This window comes from Quercus robur, chromosome 7, assembly GCF_932294415.1.
Source record: "Quercus robur chromosome 7, dhQueRobu3.1, whole genome shotgun sequence".
Lineage (NCBI taxonomy): Eukaryota > Viridiplantae > Streptophyta > Magnoliopsida > Fagales > Fagaceae > Quercus > Quercus robur.
The window spans coordinates 27,746,001-27,757,081 of NC_065540.1; the positions used below are offsets into that span (position 1 = coordinate 27,746,001).

At 38.4% G+C, this 11,081-nt stretch overlaps 1 protein-coding gene across 1 annotated transcript; it reads left to right on the forward strand.

Moving 5' to 3' along the window:
- Positions 1 to 977: 977 nt before the first annotated feature.
- Positions 978 to 5,013, forward strand: LOC126692992 (adenylosuccinate synthetase 2, chloroplastic). The gene is made up of 4 exons (XM_050388829.1): positions 978 to 1,460; positions 2,787 to 3,479; positions 3,834 to 4,145; positions 4,555 to 5,013. Exons 1-4 carry the CDS (start codon positions 1,155 to 1,157, stop codon positions 4,723 to 4,725), a joined length of 1,482 nt encoding a protein of 493 aa, XP_050244786.1. The 5' UTR covers positions 978 to 1,154; the 3' UTR covers positions 4,726 to 5,013.
- Positions 5,014 to 11,081: the final 6,068 nt, after the last annotated feature.

The following is an 11,081-nucleotide window of genomic DNA, read 5'->3' on the forward strand; positions in this document are numbered from 1 at the left end:
CACGTACATCCGAACCAAATAAAGTCAGTTTGAACGTTGAAATCCCACACTCGTTGTACTTTCACTTTTTAACCCAGATTCACTTATTAATAATCAATAAAAGGGTGGGGCGTGCACCCAACGCAATGCTAACAGTGGTAACAAAATAGCAAAAACTTTATAAAGGATTTTTTTTTTTTTTTTGGTAAACTATAAAGGATTGAGATAAAGTGAAACATCATCTGCAATTACAAAACATTTTCTATTCCTATCAAAAAAAAAAAAAAAAAATCTTTTCTATTGAAGAATTGAAATTGAAAATTATTTTTTATGACTAAAATACAAATTTCATCCTTTAAGTTTGATTGAAATTTATTTCAACTCTCTAACTTTATTTTTGTTTAATTTTGTTTTTCATTAGTTTGAATTTTTGCATATTTGCAGTATCAAACTCTTAAAATACTAATTGATTTTTTAATGTAGACAATGATTAAATTTTAGATTTTTTATTTAATTATACAAAAAATTTTACTAGTTGAACTACTGTATATTAAGTTTGACAAAAGCTTACACATGACTTTTAGTTTTAGACCCATCAAATATATATTTATCACTCTTCTAAAATTGGGAAAAATGTTAGACATTTTTAAGTAAGATGACATGGTGTTCATTTCTATTGTGGACCCGTCATCAATTTAAGTGGTAGTGATCATAGATTGAGATCTAGTGTAATTTACACCATACAATATTTTTTTAACAGTGCAAATCAAAAGCTAAAAAGTTTACTGTTAATATTAACCATTGAATTATGGAAGTAAAAATATCAAAAGTTAAAAAAAAAAAAAAAAGTTAATAATTTTGAAAAAGTGAAAATAATGTGAGAGGAATTTCACGAGTACCGACCAAGTCACCGTATTTGCATTTGGAGAGTACCTAGAAATTAAGCACGCCTCAAACTGTTCATTAAAAAAAAGAAAAAAAAAAAGAGTACGCCTCTTACAGTCAAACTCAAACTCAAACTCAGAGTCTCAAACTCAAATAAAAAGGAAAAAACCCTCTCTGCTTTGTGCCTTGAACTAAACTCACCCAAGTCATTCTTTGTAGTTGATTTGCGCCTGTGTGTTTGTGTGTGTCTCTCTCTATCTCTATCTGTATCTGTATCTCAGTGTCTCAGCATGAGTCTCTCGTCACTGGCACTCGACTCGAACCCTATCAGGGTCCCACAGACCCCTTTCTTGGGTGCACGCCACCACCACCTCAGACCCATTATTCTCCCTCGCCGCCCAAACCTTATCGTCTGCTCCTCAGTCTCAGCCTCTGCATCTCTGAGCGTAGCCGAATCGAGCACAACCCAAGGAACCAATCGGATCGGGTCTCTAAGTCAAGTATCAGGAGTGTTGGGCTGTCAGTGGGGAGACGAAGGCAAAGGCAAACTGGTCGACATCTTGGCCCATCACTTCGACATCGTTGCTCGTTGCCAGGTACACTTTTTCCCACTTTTTTATTTATTTATTTTATTTATTTGTCATTTCGATTGTTTGATTGTATGATGTAATTTAATTTTGTTGCTAGCTTAGTATTTCACTAATCACTAATAACTTTTGCATGTTTCATCTTTTAGCATTAAAAAAGATTCCACTTTTCCCATTTCATTTCCTTTATTTGCTTCATCACTGACCCTTTCAGCATTCAGACTCTCAATTGGCCTAGTCTGGGAAGATCCTTTAGACTAGTGTAAATAAAAATGCGCTTTTTTATTTTATAAATTAAATTAATTTTATTTTTATATATAATCTTCAAATGGGTGTGATTCAATTTTTAAACTTGGGCTTGTGCTTAATACCTTTCCCCAGTTTCACATTCTTTACTTTTAGTTTTAGGTTCATGCACTTCTATATTTAAAAAGATGTGTGTGTATCTTACATAGATTACAGTACAAATACGAATTTGTTGAGTTTGTGTTTTGTCTGTTTATTGCTTCTCGTTATTGTTGTTTGATGGGGGCATATTACAAGTTTATTGCCCCTTCTTAAACCTTAGTATGCGGATTAGTATTCCTAAGCAGAACACCTGCACCTGCACCTGCACGCATGTAACTTTCTTTCTTAATGAGTTTGGCCCCAAGGGAAGAGGAAGTTTAGATTTGAACTAGTGGCCTTTGCTTCTTGAAATTTGGCCCCAGCCGATTGTACTACCCCTTAGGAGATTATATGTGTGACATTTTTTAATAATTAAATTTTCCCAAGTGTAATTCTGTTAGAGTATGGTTGAGTTACCTCTCTTTTAAGTTAGAGGCACGTATGCTCCTAGGCTTTTTGAGCAATTCTATTTAACATTTCTAGTGTTTCAAAACTATTTATTTGATCGTTTCTATTGGTCCAAAATCTAAAGTTAAGTACATCTAGTTCTAGAAATTGGATCTTATTGCGATGCCAAGTGCTCTTTGCCCGAGTTCAAGTCTGGAAATTAGCCTCTTGAAAAATTGGAGATAGTTTGCCTACCAACAACCATCTCGCAAAATCCCACAAAAGTGGGAGTATTGTGCACTGATTATGGCCTTTTTATCTTGTTTTATGACATTTATAATCAGTGCATTGAGGCGAAACCACTCTTTAAGTGATACATTCACCCCACCCCCACGGGGTGCGTCTTCTCCTGGTTTGAGCATGGTATTTTGAGAATTTATTTGAAACGTCCTGCTTCACACAATTTACATGTTTTTAATTGAGGAGTAATTGGCTTTCCAGATCCTGATGACCCAGTGTGTATCTTTTTGCCTGAAACTTTTGAATAAATTTTTATGTCAGGGTGGAGCTAATGCTGGACATACTATCTACAATGCAGAGGGAAAGAAGTTTGCCCTTCACCTGGTTCCCTCAGGTATCCTTAATGATGATACCCTTTGTGTTATTGGGAATGGAGTCGTGGTGCATCTACCAGGGCTCTTTGAAGAAATTGATGGCCTGGAATCCAATGGGGTTTCCTGCAAGGGAAGAATACTGGTATCTGATCGTGCTCACCTGTTATTTGACTTCCATCAGGAAGTGGATGGGCTTAGAGAGTCTGAGCTTGCCCAATCTTTTATTGGCACTACAAAGAGAGGAATTGGACCATGTTACTCAAGCAAGGTTATACGGAATGGCATTAGAGTAAGTGACTTGAGGCACATGGATACATTTCCTCAAAAGCTTGATCTTTTATTGTCAGATGCAGGTTCAAGATTCCAAGGTTTTAACTATGGCCCAGAAATGCTTAGGGAAGAAGTTGAAAAATACAAAAGATATGCTGAGAGATTGGAGCCCTTCATTGCTGATACCGTGCATGTCATGAATGAAGCCATCTCAGAAAAGAAGAAGATTTTGGTTGAAGGTGGTCAGGCCACCATGCTAGATATTGACTTTGGAACTTACCCTTTTGTAACTTCTTCTAGTCCATCAGCTGGTGGAATTTGCACTGGTCTTGGCATTGCTCCAAGAGTACTAGGTGATCTAATTGGAGTGGTAAGTGGATAATTTACTATTGGTTTCTTTTTATCATATTTGGGGTGTTGTTTCCTCTTTTTCTGTACTGGTGAGGGAGGGGTTAAAACTTAAAATCTAACAAGGCTGTGCCATGACTAGGAGCCCTTTTCTTCTATTATCTTTTTGCAAGTCTTGATGTCAAATGTGCTCACCTTTTAAATTTTGTTTGCTCTTTCAAACATGTGGGCTTTTGCATTTTGACATGTGTTTGGAGTAAAACATATTCTGTGGGAATACTGCATAGTATTCATTAAATACATTATTGCATTTATAAATAATTAAACTCGCTTTACTTGGCCAGTTGAGGTTCCAAACTTGAATTTCCCCATGCAGGTAAAAGCCTACAATACAAGAGTTGGCTCTGGTCCGTTTCCTACAGAAATCTTGGGTCAAGGGGGCGACCTCCTCAGGTTTGCTGGCCAGGAGTTTGGCACAACTACAGGCCGTCCTCGTCGTTGCGGTTGGCTGGATATAGTAGCACTGAAATACTCTTGTCAGATCAATGGCTTTTCATCACTGAATCTCACCAAACTCGACGTTTTGTCTGATCTCCCTGAAATTCGGCTGGGGGTTTCTTATAAACACATCAATGGCACACCAATCAAGTCATTCCCTGCAGATCTTCGTCTTCTTGAGCAATTGAAGGCAAGTTCCCTCAACCCCAGCCCCCTTTTTAAATTTTGATATATATATATAGAGAGAGAGAGAGAGGGAAACTTATTAACAAAATTCCATCATCTGCCTTTTGTGTAATGCATTGACAGTGCTTGCCATTGACATCACAGTTGAAGCATAGATTAGGTACCTATGGATACTAGGCCTTGTGATTTTTTCTTGTTGCCTTACAAAATTCAGACCACCCCTGCCCTATCCTCTCCTTAAGAGTTTCTATGCATTGTTTAGCACAAACAAAAAAGGGTGTAGCCTTAAATGTGACTTAAATTGTTAAGAACGATCTTTGATTCCTGACTTCTCTAAAACTTATTCAGGTCCTCTTCATTGTTTTAGATTTTTGGGGACTCTTCTTGATTTTTATGTCCTTATGTGTGTGTAGGTGGAGTACGAAGTATTGCCTGGGTGGAAGTGTGATATTTCTTCTATCAGAAACTACGCTGACCTTCCATTGGCTGCACGTACCTATGTGGAAAGGATAGAAGAACTTGTTGGTGTACCAATCCATTACATTGGTATTGGACCTGGACGCGATGCCCTGATAGTAAAATAATTTGATTATTGTTCCTTCTTATGATGTTAGAGAGGATTCTCTTTATCTGAAGAGGTGAGAAGATGCTAGATGAATTTCCTCTTTAAAATGGTAGATTATCTTGGAGAAAAAGTATAACATAAGGTGGCTATATTCATTTGATGTAACAATTATGTATTCAATGTCTGTGGAACGCCATTTTGAATTTGTATACTTTTAACAACTCTTGACAATTTTGGTGCTGTATTTTAGGTAGTGTTCACAACTTATGATGATGCTAGAAATGGAAGTTTTTGGTTATTAGATTGAGTTCAGGGCATCAAGATGGTGATTTATTTATTGTTGTTGTCATTGTCTTGGTCAATATTGCCATAAGGAATTAGGTAAATCATGAATTAGTCGTGATATCTCTTCAGTGGGTCGCTGTCGTATCCGTTTAAAAGATTATAAATTTCAGAGGAAAAAAAAAAAAGCTTTATGTGAGTATGTTAGCTGAAGCTTTGTTTAATTTATACTCAAATTTAAGGTCGTATAGATGGTTTTATTTTTTTGCTGAATGTATAGATGCTTACTATTATTTTTTTCTTTGCTAAAAAAAAAAAAAAAAAAAAGGGTATTTGGTGTGGGCTCATTGACCTCACGTCATGTAATGGCAATTGGTAATACTGCATGTACTACACGGGCCTTATTGGAGTTACTGTTCGAACCACTTCAATATAAATGCTTATTAAAAAAAAAAAAAAAAAGCAGCAAATATTATAGTATTAGTCCTATAACTTAGTTTGTGTTATCATGATAAAGCCCTAAACTTTGGGAAGATCCAAAAGATTATCAAATCAAACAAGTCCACTCTCAATGCAACTGTAATCTGGAGGAGGTAAGTTAAAGGGTAAGCAGAAGTCCAGTAAGATCATCCACAATAGTTCATGCTATTTTATCCTATTTTACCATCCTAAAAAATCACTTTATTAATTATACAATATCATTTTACAATATGCCCAGCATCCTAACTTTTATTTTTTCATACTACACATTAAAATAATATAAAAATATTTCTCACTTCTCTCTCTGATCTCTATTTCTCTTACTCTGTCAACCACCCACCACCACCACCACCGTCCAACTTCTCAGTCACACCACCCACCTCCGCTGAGCAAAATCCATAGCAAAATCCAACCAAAATCAAAATCCAAAATCCATAGCAAATCACTCGCCAATCTCCAATCCAAATCAAAATCCAAAATCCAAAATTTAAACTAGAAACCCACCACCGACCTATGTCGCTGCTGCACCACCTGACCCACGCCCACATCAGTCACAAACCCACCACGGCCAAAAACCCACACAACTCGCTGATCTCCACCGCTAGAAACCCAAATCACTTGCTGATCTCCACCGCAAAAAACCACAAAAAATACCCAAAAAAATACCTAGAGGAGAAGAGAAAAGAGAGAGGCTTGATGTGAAAGAGTTTCAACGATGGAGAGAGAGAGGGATGAGAGACAGTGGAGAGAGAAAAGCCTAAGATTAAAGGGATTTGGAGATGGGTGGGTGAATTGATAACGATGGTGAGAGAGAGAAGAGAGAGGCTTGGTGTGAGAAAGAGTTTCAGCGATGGACAGAGAGAACGGATATTTACGCATAAAATATTAAAATCTCTTTTACAATTGAGTTACAGTGTGATTCTACATTTAGAATCACATTGTAGCACAATTGCAATTTTTTTTTGCAATAGTTAAACTTTACAAGTTTTGTTGGAGTGGGTCTTCTAGGCCTAAATGGTAAAATAGGCTTACATTTGGCATATGGCATACAGCCTTTTCGTTGTGGATGCTTTAAGTAAATAAATAAGGGGCTGTTTGATTTTAAAAAAAAAAAAAAAAAAACCATCACTCCTTACTCAATTTTCGTCACTCATCACTTATCACTTAAAAAACCCCAATTTCCTAAACCTTGCACGTTTGGCACATTGTTTTCAATTGCTCATCACTCAAATATTTTTACTTTTTGTGGAAACCATACCTGAGCACTTGGTCAAAGACACCTTGACCCCCATACATGATTTCTGCTAGCCTACCCACCTCACCCTCATTCCCCACCATTTTCTTCACTTCTCATTTCTCCTTCACCCCTTCAGCCCTATTACTATCCCAAAATACAAACTCGAACCCAACTAAAATAGAAGAAGCTCGGATGCCGATCTCCATCGTCACGAGGGCCGCTTGACCCATCTCTCCGACGTGTACTGGAGGCGCGATCTCCTCCGTCGTGACCCAGCGACACCAACGAAGTGTGAAGAAACGTGACCCCTTTCCTTGATTTGTCACGGACGATCTCCTCTGACCCAACACGATGCTACCCTATCCCTTTTTGTACTCTTTCAGCTTGTTTCTTTATCTGATTTATATTTTTGGCATTTGGGTTTTGAGAAAACTGTTAGATTTTAGCTTGAACTCTGCTTGGCCTTTGTTTTTCCTTGTTGTTTGGTTGGTGAGAAAATAATAAAGGAGAAGTTTTTTTGGTTTGTTTTTTGTTTATATGATATTATTATGCTTACCCATTGCTGGATTGCTTCAATCAGATTATTTGTTCCTGGTTGGATTATATTATATCGTTTATTGGAAAATTTTGACTTCTCATCAACTTAAGTAAACCAATTGAAATAGATGGTTTAGAGGCTTTGAATCTATTAAATATTTTCTGGATTGTTTACATTGTGTTGGAATTTTTAATTGTTGAAGTAATATTACCCTGAAAATACAAAGAAGCAAACGACCATGGGTTGAAATAGATGTAAAAGATGCGAAATACCACCCTATTACCAACAAATCAGATGTATAAAATAGCTCAAATGTATAAAATACCTTCGGATTTCTGTGAAAAAACTGAGAAAGAGGTCGGGGGGAGATCGGTGCCTTTGGCATGTGAAGAACTGTGTGATCGTGAACCAACGACGCGGGTTGGCTGAGCTCTGATTGGTGACTGTGCGCGTGAGGAGGTAAGGGTAGGCAGAGGCTTCTAAGGACTTGTGGTGGTACTGGTATGAAGATGGAGTATAGTGATCTGCTTTACCAATGTGAAGAGAGCCGTTGAAGAGAGCCATCAAAAGCAACGCCTGGTGTGACTTTGCTCTGACCGTAGGTCTCATGCATGTGTGTTTATTTACCAAAATGCCATGGAAACTCAGTTTTGATAACTTGAAAATACCTAAAATGTGTTTTCAATTTCCATAACTCATCACTCAAAAATTAGAGAATTAAGTGATGAAAACAAAAACTGAAAACAAATCCAAATAGTCGTGGGACCCACCAATTTTGAGGTATGGGTGATGGAAAACAACAAATCCAAATAGCCCCCAAATAACTAGCCTTTAAGCACTCTTGTTGAGCGTGCTTTTAGAGACTCTTTTATTTTTTTGGATAAAAGTTAACAATTTTCATTTATTATAATTTGAAAATTTATTAATCTTTACCCAAAAAAATAAAAGAGTCCAGCAACAACCCACCCCAGCCTAATCTTAACCCAAAAAACGATCCACCACCCAAGAACCTAAAATGCCGATCTTAACAACTCACTACCAACAAAACACATGAACCAGAATGCTAAAAGGAGAAGAGGGTGGCATTGGAGAGATAAAATAAAATAAATAAAAAAGAGAGAAGGAAAAGAGAGAGAGAGAGAGAGAGTATATTTTAATTAGAGAAGAGAGAGAAGCCGAATAAACAATATTTTTATTTATTACTTTATTGCTCTAGCAAATTGTCAATATTTGGCAATCTATTGATAAAGCACCACGATTCCAAAACCTCAAAGATGGCACTTTACTATAGCTAGTTTATCAAAAATTTTAACTAGAGCATTCACAGTAAGGTTGTTAATATAACTTCAAAGGTATCTCAACAACACAAACACTAAAAAAGCCCCTACTTCAAAGGTGCCAAACTTAAAAATTTTTAGCAACTTGCTACAGTAAGTTGCTACTAGTAACAACACACTGTAGCAAGTTGCTACCTTTTTTTATTAATTTTTTCTCTCTCTGTCCCCTGCCTTTCACTCAAGTCTCTTCTCCCTCCTCTCTTAGTTCTCTCTCTCTCTCTCTCTCTCTCTCTCCAAAACTCTAATCTTTCTTCTCTTCGTTGGTGACTTCCCTACCACCACTACTCCACCGGCGTTCGTCCCTCATTAGTGGCTTGTGTGTGGGTTTTGGTGGGTTGATCTCGTGGATGGGTTGTGCCTGGGTGTCAGATGGATTCAGATCCCCAAGATTTCCTAGGGTACTCTATCAGTAGAATTCTTTAAATCCTAACCACTCTTTTATGATTTAAGAGTTTAGATTCTGTCATGTCAGCATTCCACTAACAATACTCTTCAAATAATAAAATATTGTTGCAAACAAAATAATTAAGAGTATTGTTAGTGGAATACTAACATTGCAGAATCTAGACCCTTAAATCATAAAAGAGCGGTTAGGATTTAAAGAAATCTACCGGTAGAGTACCCTAGGAAATCTAGAAGATCTGAATCTGTGTTGGTTGGGTTGTAGCTGGGTTGATCTCTGTAGGGGCCTTTTTTTTTGTGTATGGTGTATTGGGCTTGGGCTACCTCCTGCGGTAATGGGCTGGGCTGCCTCCTGCGATGATGGGCCCGAATATTTCTGAGTAAAGGGGTTGGGGCCGGTCCAATTGTAACTCAACTTGGGCCGGTTTGTGCACAAACTTATACCTTGTCTGCCAGGAGTAAACTTACGGCAAACAGAACTGTTGTAGACAAGTTACGGCAAGCAGATATAATAATAATAATGAAAACAGAATATTCTTGACTATTTAAACAAATGGCTATGTAATCCCTACTCATAAAACATGATTACAGTCATGATAATGTCAATCACAGAGAAAGTGAAGAAAATAATACGAGCTAATCAAATAGGCATAAATCAAGTTTTAAGCTTAGTTTGCCGAAGTAAAGCCAAAGAGGGGAGAACGCCTCTTCTCAATGCAAATAATCTCCCAGGAAAAAGATCCTGCCGTGGGGATTAATGGCTTTGAGGGAGTTGGACCTGAATGGTTATTGCCCAAAAAAGAAAGAGTCCTTGTTTACGTTTTGGAAGAAAGCAAGATTTGAAGGATGAGAGAGGGAAATCGATCTATTGGTGCATGCCCATTGAACTAACTCTTTTTTTACCTTAGTTTCCTTTCTTTTCTTCTCTGTTTTTCTTTCTTATCTTTTTCTTTTCTTTTCTTCTTACTCTGTTTTTCTTTTCACTCCGTAAAAATGCTCTCTTTTTCAATCCCTTTTTTAGGGCATGGCAAGAGCCTTTTTATAGTGCCTGCCGTGACCAAGGTTTTACCATTTTGCCCCTTAACCGCCTCTGTCTAGTCTGAGCGTACTTGCCGACCACCAGAGGTGTGTGCCACTCACTCTTGCGAGACAGAGGCAGGTTTCATTTCTTCGTCCACTGTAGCACTTCTTTCCTGCCACGGTATAAATGCTTTCTCTCTCCACTCTCAAGGCATGCACCCAACGGGTCCCCCTCAAACTTGCCTCTTTTGGGTGGTCTGTCATCCTAGCAGGATGTACCCCCCAAAAGGGCTTGGGCAAGAGCCGCAAATAGATCTTTTCCCCTCTCCCCACCACCAAACCATACCCCCTTTACCTCTTACCTTTGGCCCATGACCCCACCACGTCCTATATTGGCTAGGTACAGGCTGGTGGTACTTGGGCCTTGCGCGTGTTTCCCTTTCAGATGTGTCCAAAAGTCTGCCTGCTGCTCATACGTCTGCTGTGATCTGGAGACTCTCCGTCTGTGTTTTCTGACCTTTCATGTGGGCCTTTCTTTGGTTTCCCGCTCCATTTAGGAGCTGGGCTTTGTATGATGATGGGTCTTACATTTCTTTGGCCCACTCTTGATTTTCTTTATTTCCTGCAATGTTGAACTGTTATTCCTGCCGTAATAACTTAATCCTGCTGTACCTCTTTTGGGCCAGCTGTTCATCCCTTTTCTCAGTGGCCTCTTATGACCACTGTTTTTCTTTTACTCATGGGCTCCTATGTCCCTTTGGGCTTTCCTTTGGGCATCCACGGCCCGATTGCTTTCTTTGGGCTTCCTCGGCCCGTTTGCTAATTCCACACTCCCATGGGCTTTTTACTAACTTCATTGGGCTTCTCCGGCCCAATAACCTTATTCTTATCTTTGAGGTTCATGGGCCTACCATAAACCCCTTACTCTCTTAGTTTGCATTGCCTTGGGCCTACGGTGGCCCTTTCTCACTTTTCTACCTCATACACTGCCCATGGGATGCTATTTCTTTCTTTCCTGGCTTCTTTGAGCCCGCTTGCCTCTTCAAGACCTACTTATTTATTTGTTGGGCCTGTGATCC